This window comes from Belonocnema kinseyi, chromosome 2, assembly GCF_010883055.1.
Source record: "Belonocnema kinseyi isolate 2016_QV_RU_SX_M_011 chromosome 2, B_treatae_v1, whole genome shotgun sequence".
NCBI classification, from domain to species: Eukaryota; Metazoa; Arthropoda; class Insecta; order Hymenoptera; family Cynipidae; genus Belonocnema; species Belonocnema kinseyi.
This window is the reverse complement of record NC_046658.1, coordinates 74,298,595-74,319,485: the sequence shown is the minus strand read 5'-3', so window position 1 is coordinate 74,319,485 and position 20,891 is coordinate 74,298,595. Positions and strand designations below refer to the sequence as shown.

General features: G+C 30.7%; 1 protein-coding gene across 7 annotated transcripts in view; it reads left to right on the top strand.

The window, feature by feature from the left end:
* The first annotated feature begins 853 nt into the window (after positions 1–853).
* LOC117167539 overlaps positions 854–20,891 on the top strand; it is a 215,825-nt gene continuing 195,787 nt past the window's right edge. Inside the window, exons 1-2 of one of the 7 annotated variants that reach the window (XM_033352547.1) lie at positions 11,643–11,690; positions 12,304–12,478. In XM_033352547.1, coding sequence (XP_033208438.1) covers positions 12,418–12,478 — 61 coding nt within the window. In that variant the 5' untranslated portion in view covers positions 11,643–11,690; positions 12,304–12,417. Of the gene's footprint in view, positions 957–11,642; positions 11,951–12,303; positions 12,479–20,891 lie in introns of those variants that run through there. The other 6 variants (XM_033352548.1, XM_033352546.1, XM_033352545.1 and 3 more) reach the window with 6 other exon arrangements.

Here is a 20,891-nt window from a genome sequence, read left to right as displayed (position 1 = left end):
TTTATCGAGCTCGAAACGTGACAACCATTAGTCGCGCGCGCCAGGCACACTCACACTTGCGAGCGAAGCCTGCCGCGCGCGATGAGAATTTTACCAAAAGATTATATGGAATCACGCGTGTACACCAAATAAAAGAAATTACAAGCGATTATAACATGAAGTTACTCGAAATTTACATTATTACATGAGATATTACATTAGATTACTCGGAAGCAAACAAGATTGAAGGGATTAAATAATATTAGAGGGGTTGCAAAGATTACATGGAATTACATTTGTCTGTAGAATTTCTTTTGTAGCTATATTGTAGCAATTGTAGCAAAATTGAGCAGGAAGGTTTAAACCCTCATTGCAGCATTAACCTTCAGCTCTACTCGTGATTTGCCCATGAATTTCCAGGCCATGCTAAAAGTTTCTAAAAAAGTACATTATACTTTAAGCCTTTAACAATTGATCATTATCGAACAAATGTAGCTATTTGTCCCGAACTTTCGGTATACATAGTCCCTTTCCACATCCCGCTATACGTACTGAAAAATCTGCCTATTTCTGCCAAAACTTCGCTACTCGTAGCCACGGTCTTATAAAATGAGCCTAAAAAATTATTTATTTTTATTGCTGGTTGTAATTTTTCGTGTAACAGTAGTATAATTTCTTTGAGTGCACTTGCGCGCTCCATTAGAGTTATACTTTAGTGGTGACATCATCACGTACTTAGACTGTCATCTCCCTCTTTTCGCATTTTAATTTATCAATTTCAATAAAAAAAGACAGCTTCCACTTCCTTCTTAATGAGTCACGTTATGTTTCTCTGTCCTCGAGTAAATGACATACGGTTTCGGCGGAGCGTGGTGCTGTTTACAAGAGTGTAATATTTCACGTGAAAATGGGTTTAAAATTTTCGTTTATTTCTACTTTTTTCTGGATAGTGACCTTTATTCATCTAGATTACAGGGGTATGTTTTTATTTAAAATTTTACAAGATTTTATTCATATTATATTCTATAAATATATCATATACTTATATTATTCAACATTTCCGTCTTTTTGTCTAAAGGAAAACCATTTTATTTTTTATATAAATATATTAAAATAATTTTTCACTTGAAATCCATAAAATCAAATCAGTGGGAATTTCGGCCGAAATGAATTCGAAACTTCTGAGAGGGCTGCATGCCTTATAAACAGTTTTTGTTCAAATCCGGTATCTCTCTTTTTGAGACAAGTAATGGTTACAAAAATATCATACTACACTCAGATGACCAACTAAGCTAATATCTCCCGCACTATATAGCATGTCCGGACTGAGAAAAGTTTCCTGCGAAACGAAGTAATTTAAAAAGTTTCTGCTCCATGACATCTCGCGATAACAAATTATTCCTGGTCCATTATCCAGAAATGCGATTATGATAAGAAAGAACGGAGTCAACTTTAATAGGTAAGTCCAAAATACTTCGGATGTATTGTTGGCAGATACTGTAAATTGCAACATTTCCTCAGAAATGTTATGACACAGAGATATTTTATTTATGTAGATTTACATATTAAACATCATAAGGGAGAATAAATAAATTGTAAACAGTGGCGTAGCTAGGGGGAGGCGAAGGGGGCCGCTGCCCCGGGCGCAAACGCTTCGGGCGGCAAAACTATATTTAAATTGAATGCAGATTTGAGAACTATGGGCGGCAAATTATTTTTGGCCCCGGGCGGAAAATTTTGTAGTTACGCCACTGATTGTAAATGCGTCTCATAAAGTACGTAAGGTCATTTTTGGAATGTTGGACATAGACATAAGATTTTTCTGATCCTCCTCCACAAAACTTCACGTAATTAATTTACGACCCCTTATAAGCAGAAATATAAATATAGTTCATTTAGTGTCCAAGTTGTACAAGGTCGTAAGCCGCACAAATTAAATTTTACAGGACAGGCAGAAAACAAATTACTTATATGATTACGCTTTCAGAAAGTAACCCAATTGTTTTGACAAAAACAGGGTGACTAGCAAAGTTGTATATTTTTCGTGAGTTAAGTGTTTTAATTTTGCACCTCATTCGCTCGCAAGTTTTAGTGCACCTAGTGCGCCCGTCTTTCGCTTCGCGCTCGATAATGGGTTACCTCTGCTTCGCGCTCAGATATTTACTCTTTGCATCCGGAATGCTTGAACGAAACTTTAGCGAAAGAATCTCTTTTAGATCCCAGTTTTTGTATGCATCACTATACTCTGTATTTTCTAGGTAATGAAGTATAGTTAAAGATTAAATTGCTCAAATCGCACTTCACGCTCGATTTACGAGACAGTTTGAAATGTGTATTTATTTTCTGAGCTATTATCTTACAATAAAAAGTTAAAATCTCTTTTTCATACTTTATTCGCTATATCGCATTGTTATGCTAAAAATAAGATTTTTACATTCTTATCATAATCATAAGATATTATTATTAGATATTATTTTGCAGTCAAACTATGCAAGATATGAAAAAAGATGAATTAAAAAAAGTTGTTCACTTGGGTGCCTCAAAAAGGTTTTTATTTTTTGAAGGGCAACGATCCTCCCAATTTCACTTCAAATCCGAAAAAGAAATTCCTTAATTTTTTATTTTTCTATTTTTCGATTTTAACAGGAGAATTATCCAAAGAAGAATTTCATTTATCATGTATATATATATATGGGTTTGACATCCCTAACACACCCCCACGAGTACATGAAAACTACCCTTAAAACAAAAAAATGTCAATTCTTCATGAAATCGACATTTTGAGGACTGTATTCTGGTCTTTTTTTATTTAAAATTATTAATATTGGTCTAATGGAATATTTATTATCATTGGTTAATACATTTTTAATTATTTAAACGAATAGAATTTGTTGAAATTTTTTTGTTTGAAAATTTATTTTTTTTCCTTAAAATTATTACTGTCAGTCTAGTGGTATATTTAATAACGTTGTTTCATTAATTTTTAATTATTTAAATAAATGGAATTTGTTTAAATAATTTTTTTTAATTCGTTTCTTCCCTAAAAATGATTACTATTCGTCTAGTGGAATATTTATTAACATTAGGTCATTCATTTCCAATTATTTAAACAAAAGGAATTTGCTTAAATAATTTCGTTTCGATTTTTTAAAATAAAAATTATTACTGTTGGTCTGGTGGAATATTAATCAGTAATAATTAATAACTAATTAATAATTAATTTAATAATAATTAATTTATCAGTAATATTTAAGTAATAATAATTATTAAAATTTTTAAAAATAAAATTAATCAAACAATGTTAATAAATATTCCACTGAAGAAATATTGATAATTTTTAATAAAAAAATTATTTACAGAAATTCTATTTGTTTAAGTAATTGAAAATTAATGAACTCCTATTAATAAATATTCCACTAAACCAATAATAATAATTTCTAAGGAAAGAAACGAAATTAAAAAAAAAATGGTTGAAACAAGTCCCATTTGTTTAAATAATAAAAAATTAATTAGCTAATGTTAATAAATATTCTACTAAACTAATAGTAATAATTTTTAGGGGGAAAAACGAATTTTCAAGAAAAAAAATTATTTAAACAAATGCCACTTGTTTAAATAATTGACAATTAATTAACCAATGATAATAAATATATCCACTAGACCAATATTAATAATTTTAAGTAAAAAATTACGAGAACACAGTGCTCAAAAGCTGGATTTCATGAAAAATTGACATTTTTGGTTTTAAGGGTAATTTTAAAGCTTTAAAAGCTTTAATTCCTTTTTAAGCCTTTTACTCAAATTTTGCTTCGTTTGACTCAGAATTAAACATTTTTTCATAGTAATTTCGGTAAATCAAACCAAAATATCAAGTCTTATCAAAATTTCCTCTAAACTATTTTTATGTGTCTGTCCTCGTTTGGCTAAAAAATTGATTTTGACTTATTCAGTTTTGATGCATAGAACCAAAAAGACGTGCCCCATCGATAAGTTAGTAGAAGAAAATTGTGAATATTTAATGAAGACAAGTTTATAAAATTAATATTCTTTTATCAGTATCAGTAGTATGATTTTACCAAGAGGACCGGCTCAGGGTAACTTTTCAAGAAAATACCTTGAAATGAAAAGTCAAAACATATAGTCAACATTTATAATAAGGCAGAACCAGCGTTTAAATGTATTTCTTATAAGTTCAGATCTTGAAAAATCAGCACACTTTAGTCAAAACATCGATTAACATATATTGAATGGAGTGGTTGAATATAAGGCTAAGAAAATTGTATTAGTCACACTTTTTGCAATATTTCTGAAAGATTACTAAAAATATACAACTTAGCTTTTTAAATTATTGATCAATCAAAAAAAAACGTACAAAAAATTAAAAAAGAAAAAATGGGAAAATCTTCCAACATATAATATATTATTTATTTACTACAATTTATTTCCTAAAATAAGTACTAAAATATATATCAATAAAATATGCCCATCGCGCGGGCACATTCGCATTGCGCGCCGTGCGCGCGGCGCCCAGCGCTAAGTTAGGGCGCGCCTAGGTCGCGCGGGTATGCTCTTGCGCTTTGCGCTCGTTTTCGCACGTTTAATGCGCACACTTTAACTATATATTTTTAAATATCATAAATATTATAACTTAAATCGAAAAGTGTGATTTAAAGTTCTGAGAAATTACAGTCATAGAGTGTATATTACGAAACTCGCGCTTCGCGCTCGATAATTTGTGTTCAATTGAAAAACTTCAGTAAGATAATTTGAAAATCGTGTTCAAATCTACTTAAAACAACACTTTAAACTTACAGATCTCTCAAAAACAGAAATTGCAAGTTTCTGAAAAAAATCCAACTTTAGGAACTTTCGTCTAATTGGGAAATTTCATGAGAATAGTTTCGAAAAACATGTATTTTATATCTAGTAGAAATTTGGATTGATATTTCTTAACCTATTAACAGTTTTTCCCTTTTTTTTGAAAATTTTTAAAATGTTAAAAAGCATATAACTTTTTGAAGTTTTATCGAATTTAAAATTGTCATTAGGATAATTTGCAAGTCTTTTTGCCGTGTAACGGAAAATTTTACAAAAATTTCTAAAGCTCACAACAACAAAAAAAAGCTATAACTTTTTGAATTTATGTCTAATCGAAAAATTTAACGAAGATAGTTTCTAAATATATTTGATATCTAGTGACGAATTTAAATGAAATTTCCTAATCTAGCAGGAAAATATATTTTTTTCTATTTTTCTGAACATTTTCAAAATTTCCATAAGTATATAACTTTTCTAATTTCCATCGAAATTGAAAATTTTATTTGGATAATTTGCAAGGCTTCTCCCCATCCATAAGAATCGTTGAAAAATTACTTTCAAATTTGAAAATAAAAATTTTCATATTTTGAAAATGCTCTAAATTTTGTAATTTTTGTTGTAAATATATGTTTCACGTACTTGACCTTCATTTTGGAAACCTTAAGAAGTAAGCGGAGTTACAATATTCAGGTAACCAGGCAAAAAGAAATACAGACAGACACTGAGAAAATCTGATGTTTTTCGAATTCTGCGAGTGCCGAAACGTAAAGATCCGTTAAAACTCAGAGATAGAAAATTTAGACGATTACATTACACTCTCATGCATGAGAATGTAAAAATTGGAAAACGTTTGAATAAAAAATGTGCCAAAACAAATTATTACTTTCACAGAAAAACACTTCATTGGGATAAAATTATTTTTTCTACTTTTACCCTAAAACTAAAATTTTTTAAACACGGTACTCACTGGATCGAGAAATTACCGGGCATTTTACAGATCCGTAATACCCTGGAAATGTCAGTGAATTTACTATTTTTGAGAAGAAAATTAAATTAATTAAATTAATGTGTTATTAATTTATAGTTTCCTGTGAGTTTAAAATGCGTAATTCTAAAATCTTTAAGTTTGTCTAATTTTATAATTTAGTTCGCCTGAATTTGTTCAAAATTAGACAATTTACAGATTTTAAAGTTTAAAATCGAACTGTTTTAATTCAAAAGCCCTAGTGGTGAAACAAATGTAAACGCCCGATTAAAACTATATGAACTATTTTCAATTGAAGAATTTTTTTAAAAATTCTACATCGTCTCTCATCAAATTCAAGCTATTATTGTTCTTTCTTCTGTAGGCTTTTTAGTTTGTATTTATTTATTTTGAATATGATACCTATATAATAACAAAATAGGATCATTATTTACATAATGTTATTTTTTATCAAAAGCTCATTTTGTTCAGAATTATATTAATAAGGTAGCTTTAATTAAAAATTATTTTCTTTGATATGACAGGACACAACCCAAAAAGCTTCGATTTGGTGAAAATCAAATGTGAAATTTTCTGACATTTTTTGGGTAATTGCTAATATTCACGAGGTTTAACCAACCCCATAAGTAAAAAAATCGTCTTTCCTCATATAATATATAACGTTTTTTTTCAATATTAATTCTAAAAAGCCCGTTGAAAATATAATGAAGTACACAACTGTAGACGCGATGAAAAGTAACCCCTACAAATAAAAAAACAACGGTTCTTGAGAACAAAAACAGAATTCTCGGTCTCTTTACAGTTTTCGGTGTAGAAATTTCATGAATTTCAAATATATCGCTTACAAATTTTGAATACTAAGCAGTTGTTCTATATGACCCTTTCGAGTCAAAAAGACTCCCATTCAACTCTATTTATAGATTTGTCGATTTAATCACTGGGCATGTAATTTTCAGTCAGAATTAAGCCCAAATTTTACGTAATTCATGACGTTAAATTATGTCAATTTAAAAGCAATACACTTAAATATATGATGCATATGTGGTCGATCACCACATTTTATTTTGCAAATTAAGAAAAAAGTTATTTTTAATGAAATTAAAACAACAACAAAATTCCGAACAGTCCATTTATGGAAGAATGTTATAAAATAGTGAATTAAGGACTCAGTTGACGTTTCTTGACCGAAAGATTACCATAAAGTAATGCTACCAGCCTTTTCAAGTTTTTTGACCTACAGGAAGTGCTACCTTGTGGTTTCTTTAGTAGTCACTAAACTAACTTAGCATTTATTTATGCAATTTAAACAATCTGTATCATTGAATGTTCTACTTCAGACCCTCATCCATATTTATCATAGACATACATATTATTAAAGTCGACTCTTTCTATGCAAATACTCTGTAACATTGAGGTACATTTTTTCAGCATAATCTCAAAAACCGTTTTCCGCCCTTGATGTCAATTTGGACACCTGTATAATACAAGATTTTTCAATAAAATGATCGCAGAAATATCATAGAAAGATCCTTTCCATACATTTTGTGCGATAAACGTTGTTAAATAAATCGAAAAATCTATCATTAGAGCTCAAAGGGGTAATCTTGACAATTTTATATATTTGGGACTGGTTTAACATTATTAGGACGTACATTCCATTATCCAAAGTATTAAAGAAAATTTTACATTTTTTCCCTCTAAATGTAGGTATTTTTTTGGGATGTCCCATCGAATCATAGAAAATTTCTTTATTTGATCTACCCTACTGTGTACTTCTTCGTTTAGTACTTTTCTTCTCTAATTTTACTTTAATTGGTTCTACTTTTTATTGGTTTACAACCCTTCGTGCTGTGAATTTACTAAACTTCCAATATTCTTCAGAAATAACGGAACATGAGCTTGTATAAACGCTCTCACCAATGATCAAATGGATAGGTATATCCACCTATCGTAAAATTTCGATGTGTTAATGGCTATTCGATTCCGCTCGTTTATGTCCTTGCACATTATACCACCAGTGTTATTTTGGGAATATGCAACGGTATTTGCACACCTGTGAGGTGGTGGCAATCCGTGGTTGCGAGATGTTTCAGATGCTTCATAAGGCTTCGATCAAATGATTGATTTTCTAGTTAACTCGTGCCTGTGCAGCAATTGCCCTATTTTTCTTTATATAAAAAGTGGCTTTGAGAAGACTTATACTAGTTTTCTTATTTTCATATAAAAAAATGTAATTTATGATGATGCAAAACTGGGGTAGTGAAATAAAAATATCTGCCATTCAGTGGCGTAACTACAACACTGTAGGCCCCACCGCAGAAATGTTTAGGAGGCCCCTCTTATAAAATTAAAAAGCAAACAGCGTATAAGTGTAGCTGAAAAACATTTAAAAGAATAAAATATCTCACATAGTTCTTTTTATAATATATTACAAATTATATTTTATTTTATACAATTTATATCATAAATTATACATAGTTCTGACATAAAAAGAACAATTTCTATATTCAATTATTTTGCATCCTCAAGTTCGATTGTTAGTGCAGATAGATTTATGAATCGACTTTTAAGCATCGACAACAGTAATTTGGTGATCGTGAATTCTCTTTTGTTAAAGCTCCTTCGGATTTGAAGAACACATTCTCATCACGTATCTCGTGTTTCGCACTCGAGTTTGCTATCAAATTGTATATCTATTCCATAAATGTATAGATTACAATTCATAACATGCATTGGCATTAAAACACACGTAATCTCTTAATATTATACTCTCATATGAAACATAACCTCTAAGTTTTGAAGTTAGGCGTTGTTGTTACTTTGTACCTAAGTAGAAAAAGGTATTCTTTAATAATTTATTTTTTATTTTCGGGCTGTAAATCTGTTGAATTCACCGCGGGGAAAATATAATCTAACTAATATAAAAAGTACTTACTTAACGGGGTTGTACATGGCAGTCCAATCTTGAAAGGAAAGTAATATGTGAGTTTATTTAACATTCAAAAGCATCGAAACTTTTCACCTTTCTTAATATTTGATAATATTTATGGGTTTTAAATATTTACTTTGATAATTTGGTTGAATCTACTAACTTATTCTTTTATTATGACTGCTGAATTGACATGGTGCAGTGCTGCCCACTTTTAAAAGTGTTTAGTTCACTTCATGAATAAGTAACCTTCCACTAATTGTCAGTGACTGATTTACAGCTATTTCAATCAGTGAAATCTCACTGACAATCAGTGACATTTCACTGATTCAGATTTAGAGAGTTGTTTCATTTTCTCGTTTAAAAAATGCACATTCTTAACAAAAAACTTTTGTTATTAAAAACTGTATTGCAAATTCTGCCATTTATTCAAAAACTAAATTCGCGCATTTCCAATTTTATATTTACAATTTAAAAGTTACACATGCGGTCTACACAGCAGACTGACTGTCTTTTTACTCCTAAATTATACCCCTGACTTCAGTGACCCATACTTTGGAAATTGAATTTTCTACTGAAACTCAACCAGTTGTTATGATAATCTTGTAGGGCATTTAAAATCAACATATTTCTTCTCTAGACTTTTTTTTATATTGTGCGTTATTTAGCTTAAAATGTTCATTTTCGTGTTTTAGTATTGGGGATTGTTGTCATGGGGATAAGTTGTTCGTCTTTTTGAATACTATGAATATCCCTGCAGAGAATTTTGGAATTTAAAAAAAGTGGTCTCAAAAATATTAAAAATACGCTAACTTTTTGAATTTTTATTCAAAATGGCTGGCCAGCGATCTTGTCCTTTAGTTTAGGACACCAAAAGAGTGTACCAAAAGCCAATCTAATAGAATAATTATTTTACAAGTCATCGTGTTCACAGACAGACACGCAGGCACACATACAGACACATTTGTAAAAAACTGTTTTTTTGGATTCACGTGGTCTCACAACATTGATATTTAATCAAAACGGAGGAGGAGGGGGCTCAAATTTTACACAAATCTGTTACCTTCTCTGATAAGAATGTTAAAAATCACAATACTTTATTTTCGTAACTAACGCCAAATTACTTAACATGTATTACGCGAATGGATCGGCTCGCTGATTTCGCAAACCGAAATATTAATTAATTTTTCGGATTTCCTTTTTTTGTGATTTTCGTTTGTTCCATTGAAAAAAACTAGTAGGCGTAAGATTGTTAAAATGGATATAGAGGGAGAAAAAATTGTCTGTGCCTCCCTCTCTTACTAATGGATACTCAAAGTATCTGGTAAGTAAGTACCGCCCATCACTAAAAAAATGCATTATATTTCCTAATTTTTGAGTAATGTTACAAACTCAAGTTGAAATTACCTTTGTCATTTTTTTCGGTAATTTTAAAATCAGACCGTAAATCCAATCCTAAATCAGACTTCTTTCAATTTTACGACCCTGAGTATATCTTGACTGGATTGAGTGACTTGAATATGTTTATGTATCCAATGGATATTTATATTTATCACACACACACACACGCGCGCGTGCGCACACACACACGCTCACTTTTGTACCAGATATGTCGCTTTGGTTAAATATGAAGTGAATTGCAATGTATATATGGAAAATGATTAAACCGAAAAGGTTGGAAAATGTACAATGAGTGAATGTTGAAACTCCATACATATATTCGGAAAATGGATTACTTCCAGATTATGAAATAATTGAAACCAGTATTGAAGTAAGTAAGTACTCTCAATATTATATTACAGAAAATTAAAAAAATTTAATAATCATGCATTGCTGTTGTTATGATGTAATTTTGATTCATATACCTTTTTATGAATTCTTCAAATTGTCAATGAATTTCATACATTTCTATTCACTCGCCCTCGTAAGTGACAAATTTAAATTTTACGTAATATTTATGTTTATTAACGCTTTTTGAACTTATTTGAACTTTTTCGATGATTTTACTAATTTTTTGTTTGGTAAGTCACGAAATAAATTATGAGTTTTTAAAAATAAATTATGGGGATAAGCAATTTCTTTAAATAGTTTTACATTTATTTGAATAATAGGTACCGATTTAATACTACTTCAAAATAATCAAATCTGTCGAAAACCTGGTTACTTTTATTACTGTTGTCACATTGATTAAAACGCTCATAACATCTTGAAAATACATTAGTTTTGTAACTAAAAAGAAAAAATAAATGTTTTAATTATTAAAAATTGGTGAAAAATTACTTGAAATTTCTTAAATACCGATTTGTGAACAAAACAATGCAAATGCGTTAATAAGCTACCTTTACTGATCTCTGCTAAACTGTTAATAAGATTCAATAAGCTCCACGCATGTGGGATTTTAGCATCCAAATACATTGGGCCATCCTTGAATTCTTAATCCGGCAGCGTCCTTGTAGAACTTGTTCATCGTATAAGAAATCTCTCCCAATTCATACAGGACTTTCGACCAACTTCTTTTAACAGGACAATAAGTTTGGGAAATTCAATCCTGTTTGCCAAGAAATTCTTTAATGTTTGAGATGTCGCACTGAAAGGACCATCGGGTAAACGGAAAGAGTATCAGCTAGACTAAAATGAGGGTGTGCCAAAGGGTGATGATTAGGACTGCCTGGGGGTAATCGGGGTGAATTTCAGAAAAAGGTGCAACAAAAGCGCTTCAGTATCCGAGAAGCCAAAGAGACACAAACTGGACAGCGAACGGGAAACTTGAAGGGGGTCGGATTAGGGTGGTTGGATCTTCTGGAAATGGGCAATGCAACCAGAGGGGTTGTTCAGCTTTGGGAGAGAGAGAGAGAGAGTTTCGACTATCTGCGCGGGCGCGTGGCTGGCGCACGCTCTTCTCATGCAGCATCCCCATCAGTTGCAAGTCAGAAATTGTCACGTCCGTTTTATCCGCGAACTAGTCCACCGCAGGGTTAGGTACCACTACAACGTGCTAACCGTCTCCAAACGTGTTCGCGTTCATTCATCCTTGAGGTTCCCCAATTTTTTCCCATGAGGATCTCATCGAATTTCAAATTCAAATGTAGAGAGTGATTCTAAATTATTTGTAAAATATTCTTAAAATTTGAGAAGAGATACACAGTTGAAAAAAAACAGCACGTAATGCTGCAATGTTTACTTTTGTAATTATGAACACACTTTCTTTATTATATTATAATAATGCATTATATATGCGTGTAAGTTAATTAAATATGATAAGGAAAAAAAGATTAGATACCTTAAATGAGTAAAGACAAATTTAATTAAGATGTTTACATTTTTTCAGAGTTAAAAACGTCTTTCCTTGTTTACGCTCTTAATTTCAGTGAAGCTTCTCACATAGTTTTTGTTATAGTGTACTTTTATGAACTAGATAGTGTTTTTAATCTTTGTAATTAATTTGAACTTAATTGAGTATGCGATAAAAAATTAAGATCCTCAAGTCCTTATAAACTTAACTTCAAGTGTAAATGAATTTATATTTATGTAATAATATATCAATTGTAACGTAAAAAATTATTTTATAAAAGTAAATGTTGTATATATTTAGAGCAAAAGAAACATTATGTAGCTGAGGTGAAGATAAATTTCGGGTACGATGAGTGGGTATGTGCATGAGTATATGTGTAATCCGGTACACGACGAAGAGCAGTGAAAGCCGGGAATGGATAATATGAGGGTGCTAATTCGTCGGATGATGATTTATTTGCTCGTTCTAGTTGGCGGTAAGTTACAAAAGTTTGACCTATAACGCTACATATTTGTTATCATTGTACAATATTATTGAACACAATATATAATTTAAATTGATACAAATTCACACGATGAACTATATAGCTAGATTAATTTATGCAAACATGTGTTTCATATAAATTATATTAAGACTTTCACCAATCATCAAAGAGTTGCAAATCCTTTGGGCTATCACAATATCGCAACAATTCAGAAAAAGAAGGAAGAACGTGCCTATTCAGAAAATGTCTATTCAGGAAAATAGCCATTGCTATTTTCCTGAATAGGCACTTTCTTCCTTCTTCTTGTGAATGGGCAGGATATTTCGCTAACCCGACGCTCACCGAATTTCGGTAAACCTAGCCGCCCTTTTTCAGCTTTTGTTATTGTAAATATTCAAAAAACCATTGCAAATCAAAGGATATTCTATCTAGGGACTTCAGGAAATATTTTATTTTTCTTAATCATTTGTCCATTTCTTACGTATTCGCATTTGAGCAATCACCTCTTTATATTAGCTCCTTTTAGTCAATAACGTTGTATTTTATCCTTGATTTCGTCTCAGTTTTATTTCTGGGAAAGAAATGGTGCTTTTACTATTTTTTAATCTTTTTGTGGTCACTTTCTATCCTCAACCTCTTATTTCTTTCTGAAGATAATTCTTGGAAGTAAGATTCGTTATTCTATATTGTTCCAAATTTCTTCCAGGGTTTCTTTTAATTCAGAGAAGCAGTCGGCATGCTATGCGTTCACCTTTTTTCTGACATGTCTCTGATCAGAAATTTGCATGCTAATAGGTTTATACGGACCTCAAGGGTTTTACGGTCTTCTTTCTTTACCGCGCAATTCATCCCTAATGACATTCATTACTTTATTCTTTACCTTTCTTTCAGTCTTTCACCATCGACATTTACGTACAAATTAAAATACTTCCATTTCGCCCCTCTTGCCAATTAGATTGGATTCTCACCTCTAGGCTTATATTCTTATTTTATTTTTTGATTAATCGCTGATGCTTACTCAGGATTCATCAATTTTCTCGGGGATTTTTAAGAATCTAGCTTAGGTGCAAATTCTTTAAAATAATTGAGAAATAGATTTAGGGGAAAGTGGCCATCATTGAGTTGCTGTATATAGTGGGTGTTTTTAATTATTTAAAAAGTCAGTTAAGAAATTGTTTTTAAACTTCAGTAATCAATCAAAACATTTATGAAAACATATTACGTCCAAAGCATGAGCTATCTAAATCGATTAGTAAAAGAGACAAATGATAAAGGACTGTTTTTGAGATAATACTGACAAAATTATCTTGCTTTTAGTATATTCAGTGTAACAAGTATTTAGTAATAATAACAATTAGATTGTAATGGTTAAGCAGGGGTATGTCAACGGTAAGACAGCGAAGCTGTGGAGCTGATCGCCTTTCGCCCAAATTTTGTGTTCACATTTTGATAAAAGAGCAAGAAGTTTCAAAATAACCAAAATGGCCACGTCAGCTATCGGTATCAAAGCATAACCCACATAAGAGTGTAACAAAGTCAACAAATATTGTCAGTTCTGATTTTAGAGTGTGCAGTTCTATTTGAAAAGTGTGTAGCAGAAAATTTATTTTTGAAAAAAAACTTTCGCCGAAAGCAGAATACAGAAAAATAGTAGATATCCTGCCTATGACACGCAACTATTATGTTTTTTTTTCTATTTTGATTCCTCTGTGCTTTTTAGGTTCAAATCAACCATGTAAAAATAAAAATAAATCGAATGATATTTAGAAGTTTCTCATCGCGAATTTGTCTGTTTTCACAAGAAAATCAATTTTTTTTTCGAAAACGTCATATAAAAGATGCAGCTGATTAAATTATCTTTTGTTGCGAATTTTTTAATTGATTTGCATATTCAGGGTCATGCGCGAAAAAGCTTGTTATAAAGAAGAATTAATCAACTATTCCACTTACCGGGATGTCTTTAATGCACATTTAAATGATTTTGAATTATTTTTAGGCTCCTAAAAAGCAATTCATACACACATGTGAAATTACCATTTTTGAAACATTCTTTTATATGAATTGTATTTTTACGCGCATTAAAATCATTTGCATGTATATTGAAGACACCTTACCAAGCGGAATAAATGACTAAAACCTCTTCATCACAATTTTCATAGATCATCTTCTTAAATACGCATAATTAAAAAAAGATATGATAAGAAAATACATACTTCTTTTAAAATTTCACATCTTTTATAATCTGTACTTTTACGTGTTTGATTTTTAACTTGAAAAAAAACAATAAAATCGAAAGTGCAAGTTTACATCAAGACTCATTATTTATAACACCCCTATATTGTATATCATATTAAATAAGAAGTATCCTGTATTGATATGTTTGTGAAATGAGAAATATATCAATTTTAAATGAACAATCATTATTGTCTCATACCGTTTCGTTTCGCCGAACTTGGCTGTGGACTAATATTAAAAAATGATGATACTTAATTATCATACTTATTAATATTTTCAGAAATTCTCGAAAGGAAGGCTTGCATTAAAAGGTACAGAAACCCCAATTAGGCAACGAAAGTATTTAGATTCCAATAATAAAATTGGCAAAATATAGTAGGGCTGTGCGACAACACATCACTTTATCATAAAACTCTCGCATTATTTAAGCGTAATCAATTAAAGAATATAAATTAATGATAAACAAATTTAAAAAAATAGTTTTCATTATAGCTACCTGTTTAGCAAATAATCATGACATCGCAAAACGCCGTATGTTGTGTTTTTAGTGCTTTCAATCGCAGTATTATTCGAGAAACAGTAGATAAGAACAGCCGAATGTGCAAATTTAAAAGGGATTAAGAATGTTCTATTTCATAGCGGATTTGGGGTATCTAAAAGGAATCAAAAAATATTGTCGCCACTAGGTACAGAAAGGGAATCAATATTTAAGAGAGAACTTCTACTGATATGGAGATTCTAAACTCGAGGACGAAAATGATATCGAAAAGGATTCAATAACTGTCACGTCCCTATTGAAAGAATTGAGAAAAACTCCAATTTTACTATTTAAAATGGAAATGAATGAAATAATACTTATTCAACAGACTTTAAACTTTTATATAAAATAAGTAAAAGTAACTTAAATATGGAAAAATAATTGAAAATTTTATTGTATAAATGACTTAAACAACCATTTTTCAAAAATTTCGAAGCTTTATTATAATTGGTGTGTTTAATGTTAAAAATTAAAACTTATCTTATACGGTTAATTTATCAACATATTTGTCAGTATTCGAGCCCTTTTTTCGAAATTTTACGAAAATATTAAAAATCGTACTTTAAAATTCGTCACTTTGTAGCTTTTGTTCATTTAAATAAATGAATATCTTGTAGAGGAAAAATATCTACGAATTAAAGTAGATGTTAATCAGTTCCTTATTGAATCAATCTGAAAATTTAGCGTTAATCCCAAGTCTTTTTATACTGATATAGCAATTCGAAAAAATCTCATAATATTGCTATTTGAGTTTATGTTAAACGAGGTATTAACTAAGGTGAAATTTTGTTTCTTTTGTGACTTGACTAGATCTAAAACATTTGGCTAACTTCAGATAGATTTTTTATTCCCCTCGCTACAAAATGCTTACCTCCGAAAATGAACAAAAACTCTAAAGTGATGAATTTCGAAGTGGAATTAATTACTGTGACAAATAAATTTCAAAAGTATTTATAATTATTATAGTTAAGCATTACATTTTTTAATAATTAGAGCTCAAAGGACTTTGACGAAAGAAAATTGAATGGCCTTATTTACCTCTTATTTCCGCTGGAAGTAATTTCAATAATTATTTAGTTATATATATATTATTAAAGATTATACCTTGTTCCTGGGGGGAGGATGTCCATAAATGTGTGCAGTTATTTATATTGTTCTATTTTAGACTCTCAACTGGTATTCAAGCAATAATTACAAAAACAGATGTCTATGTCGTTTTAACATTTTGTACACGTAAATATAATGTTAACCGCTAATTAATTTTAATATAATACCGAAATTTAAACACGATAGTATGGTCATAATAATTATCTGGTACGCCTACCCTAGTAGCATCTTATTCTGGGTTTCTATCGATCACGAAACATAACTCCGGATTATTTTGAAAAACTTCTACATAAATCTACTTTTCCGAATTTTCTTTTATTCCTACTTCATCTAAAATAAATTTTTTCATATATATATATATATATATATAAAGACATACCTTTGAAAGGTTACTACATTATAAAATCTCCCTAATAAATTGTACTCGCTTTTTGAACGCGACGATTTTCCTGTACAAAATTGTCTTCGAACGAACCCTCTAAGTTGAAACAACGAGGCACCGGAGCATTTTTGCAGTTAGAACTTCGCAAGAGTGCTCTTCAAGAGAAAAGAATTTAAAATTGGCAACTACCATAAGCGCACTTGTTATGTTTCTTTATTAAGCATGAAATTTAGCCTCTGTCGTTCTCTTCCGGGACAATTTCCGGTATTATATCTACAACCACTCGAATTACTATTAATACTACTTGAATGGCATTTCACGAATGCGAGAAGAACCTTTTTTTTATTTGACCCCGCGACATAGAAACCGCAAAGCGGAAAACGGTTGGCGGTCTCGCCTTCCATTTTGCCGATTCGTCGATCTCTGCCTGGATGGGATTCCGCCTGGGGGATGTCCTAAATTATCCGTGCTGAATTTTCCCGCGTGAGCCTTTATCGCTATGTAGCGAACCCTCCTGATTTTATTATGTTCCACTTGTCCACACCTAGCGTGCAACTTAATTGTATCACGGGTCCTGAGCTTTCCAGTAAAATTCAATTCCTTCTAAAAATAAATGCCGCGATAATAATCGAACATAATTTCGTGAACAAAGAAGTTTTTGTTTTTAATGAAATAAGGATTCATATTCAGATACAGCTTTTGATGAAGTTTAAAGATATCTGTTAAAGAAAATAAACAGTTGTATAACAGTAAGTGTAGTTGCTCTTTTTAATAGTTAAAATTAGAACTTTCCAGTAAAGAAGTTTCAACATTTTAGAAGCTTCGTGGAATTAAACTAGAATAAATAATTATAAATTTTTTTTTTTCAACATAAGTAAAATAATGTAAATTACGGGTGTAGTCGGTAGTCCGCCGTCATGAAATCTCGTTCTATTCTAATCTTAAACCACAGGGAACTTTTATACATTAGAACACTACAGCAAGATGAATGTAACCAACATAATAATATGAGTTACACAATGTGTCACACATTTTATATTTTTCTTCGAATAATAACTTTGTTCTGAAATCATCTCATAGAAAAATATATATATTAAAGCATAATTTAGCAAAGTTCTGAAAATTTGGACGAATACGTTTAGAAATTAAAAAGTACGCAAAATGTCTTCTTATGGACTTATCCCAAAAACAAAATTTTTAATGAAAAATTGCAAAATAATAGTAAGCCTATTTTTTAAACATTATAAATTGGCAACATTAGGAGTAGAGTTCAATATTTTAGAGTTAAGGACTTTAAAAACTACTTCAAAGTCTGCCCCAGAGTTATTTGGTCTTCTTATGCTACATTATAATTTTAGGTTACAACTCGAATCAAATGAATTGCGAAAATAGTGATTTTCTGCATTTTCCCCATATTTTAAATATTTTTATTTGTTCTACTCATACTTTTGAAATACTTATGAAATCTCTGAGGTTTATATTTCCATACTCTCTCAGGTTGCCCTGAATTAAAAAAATATATTTTAGGCAATTAAAATTTTTTTTATTATTTTAAAATCTCATCGCCTAGAATGATCAACTGTTTGGCAATCGTACGCATATTTATGATTGCACAAACTCTCTTTTTATACATTATACGATTTACAATAAATGATATCATGGGAATGAAGGTCCTAATTAACAATTTTGTTTTACCTGTATCTGAAAAATGCATAGCCGAAAAGAATAAAAGACTTGTGTAACTAGCTATACAGAAAAAAACAAAAACCTGTTACTACATGAGTTTTTGCAGTGCATCTTTATTTGTTTGAAAGTATACTCTTTTATTTCTCGGTTGGCGAAAAATATATTTCCGCCTATATTTCAGTTTAAATCTGAATGTACTTAAGGGTTTTCTTGTATTACAGGGCAGTATAAGGAACTGGAGTTGTGATTGAAATTACCTAAAATTGCGCTTTTTTTATTAGGTTGCCTTTTTTGATATTTCATATTAGCATTTTAGTTTATAGAAATGTTGCCTCCGGACGTACAGATGTCTCTTGGTGCGTAAAATAGCTGTCAGAATACTCTATGGTCTTCATAAAATGTTCCATGAACGTTCCTCGAGGCACTTCTCATCACTCTTATACTTTACTACAAAGCAAAATTTCTTTTTCGAAAAGTATCAATTCCTTGGAGGAATGATGTTTTATTATAATAAAATCTTGCTCACGGCTAGGATCGATTGAGTCAACCCAAAAGTACTTATTATTCCAGTTTTATTATGCTTCGCGTTTAAGAGATGCCCAACGGATGTATTTTAATAAAATTTTAATACCAAAGTAGATCAGTGCAATTCAATGCAGTGAAAAAATAAATTGACAACTACATAATTACTACATTAAATATAAAACTGCATTCACATTTTCTTAACTGTGATCAAAGTCTACGTTAAAAACAATTCTTAGGGTCACTGAATTTTAAAGTGAGAAAACTAATTTATTATCCTTTTAACTTATAAAATCTATTATTTTTAATTGACTACAAGTCCAAAAGGGTTGTAAAATATATCTTTTTCCTTCATTTTAAAGCTCAGGAAACTTAAGAATCGTATCGAATAAAATAAAATAAATTGCTCTAAATAAGCCAAATAAACAGACGCGGACATTGGTTCAGGTGGTTCCGAAACCTAAACCCCCGAACTCAAGGCGAAAGCTAACCTGCCGATGGCTGCATGTTACTAGACAGTGGTGTTTTGACCGTTGACCGTTGACAACTATAATAACACTAAACCCAGTTGTAAATTAGTTTCGAAAAAATCGAACGCACAGGCAGCAGAGGATTTACTTTAAATGTCATACTGGGCAATAAAACCGCCACTTCATACTGAGGAAAAATATCAGCCATATTTAATATGAATTCGAAGATTATATTTACTGACAAATTAAAGAGTGGCAGTCCATGAGGTGCTCAGGGAAATTTTTGCGCAAATGGGTTTGGCCCAAATATGATTAAAAAATCAATTACGCATCCTGTTAAAAGGATTTGCTCAAATACGAATTTTTTAGCATAGTAATAAAAAATTGGTATGCCGGAGGGTGCCACGGGACATGCTTTACTTCACACCCATGCAGCATATTCTTTCAATTTTGGTAAATTTCTGACTTTTTACAAGTAATAATTCTCTTCTTAAGCGTTTCTTAATAATTAAAATTACAAAATTAAATTGTTTAAAGTAAAATACCAGTGCCATCCTAACCTATAATTAGAATATTTAATTTTTTTCTCAAATACGAAGTTTTTGTGATGTGACTAGTTTTGTTTTTATTCACCAAAAAAATTTATTTTAATTGATGTCAAATTGAATGTTAATATAATAATATTTAATTACTGTCAAGAGCAAAACAGTGAATATGAGTAAGTTACACGGTGACACCACCAAATAAAAATATCATTTTCTCCGAACTAAATAACTTTTTTGGATCAAAAATTTTTAATTCTCATTCAGCATCCCCACATCACGGAAGCACATTTTTATTTTTGTAAAAATTAAAAATTCTACTTTCAATCGCTACCGCAAACCGATTTCAAAACCTGTAAAATTCTACCGTCAGCATTCTCCACGAATTTTCTCGGAACTGATTAAGTTTTTTACATCAAACTTTGTTTACCCACATTCATAAACTCAGTATCTCGGGAGAATGTTTCTGTTTTGTGTTTTCAACTAAAAATTGCATTTTTTATCTCAATGTGCAGTCAAGTCCATTCCAATTTTAGGTTAGTGTGAGTTTCGGATTGTCAACTTCCACATCTCTTTCCTCTAAATTGGCTTACTTTTTCTGATGAATCTTTTTTGGCCTCACATCATTAATACTTCATCTCGGGAGTGTACCTCTGTTGTATCTTTATATGGTGATTTCGATTTCACAGAATATTTTTTCGCTCTCCTATAAAGTTGCCAAAATATCCCTTAGCACCTTTTGGACTGCCACTCTTCAATTCATCACTGATTTTCATTAGTAGGCTTAATAATACGTTACTTAGGACAATAAAATTAAGTAAACTCTGAGAGAAGTTTCAATGATCGTTGTTATTTTTTGTACTTCTTTTTTTTTGAAGGATTACATTAGAAAAGTTTTAGTAGCCCAGAATATTTACTCCCC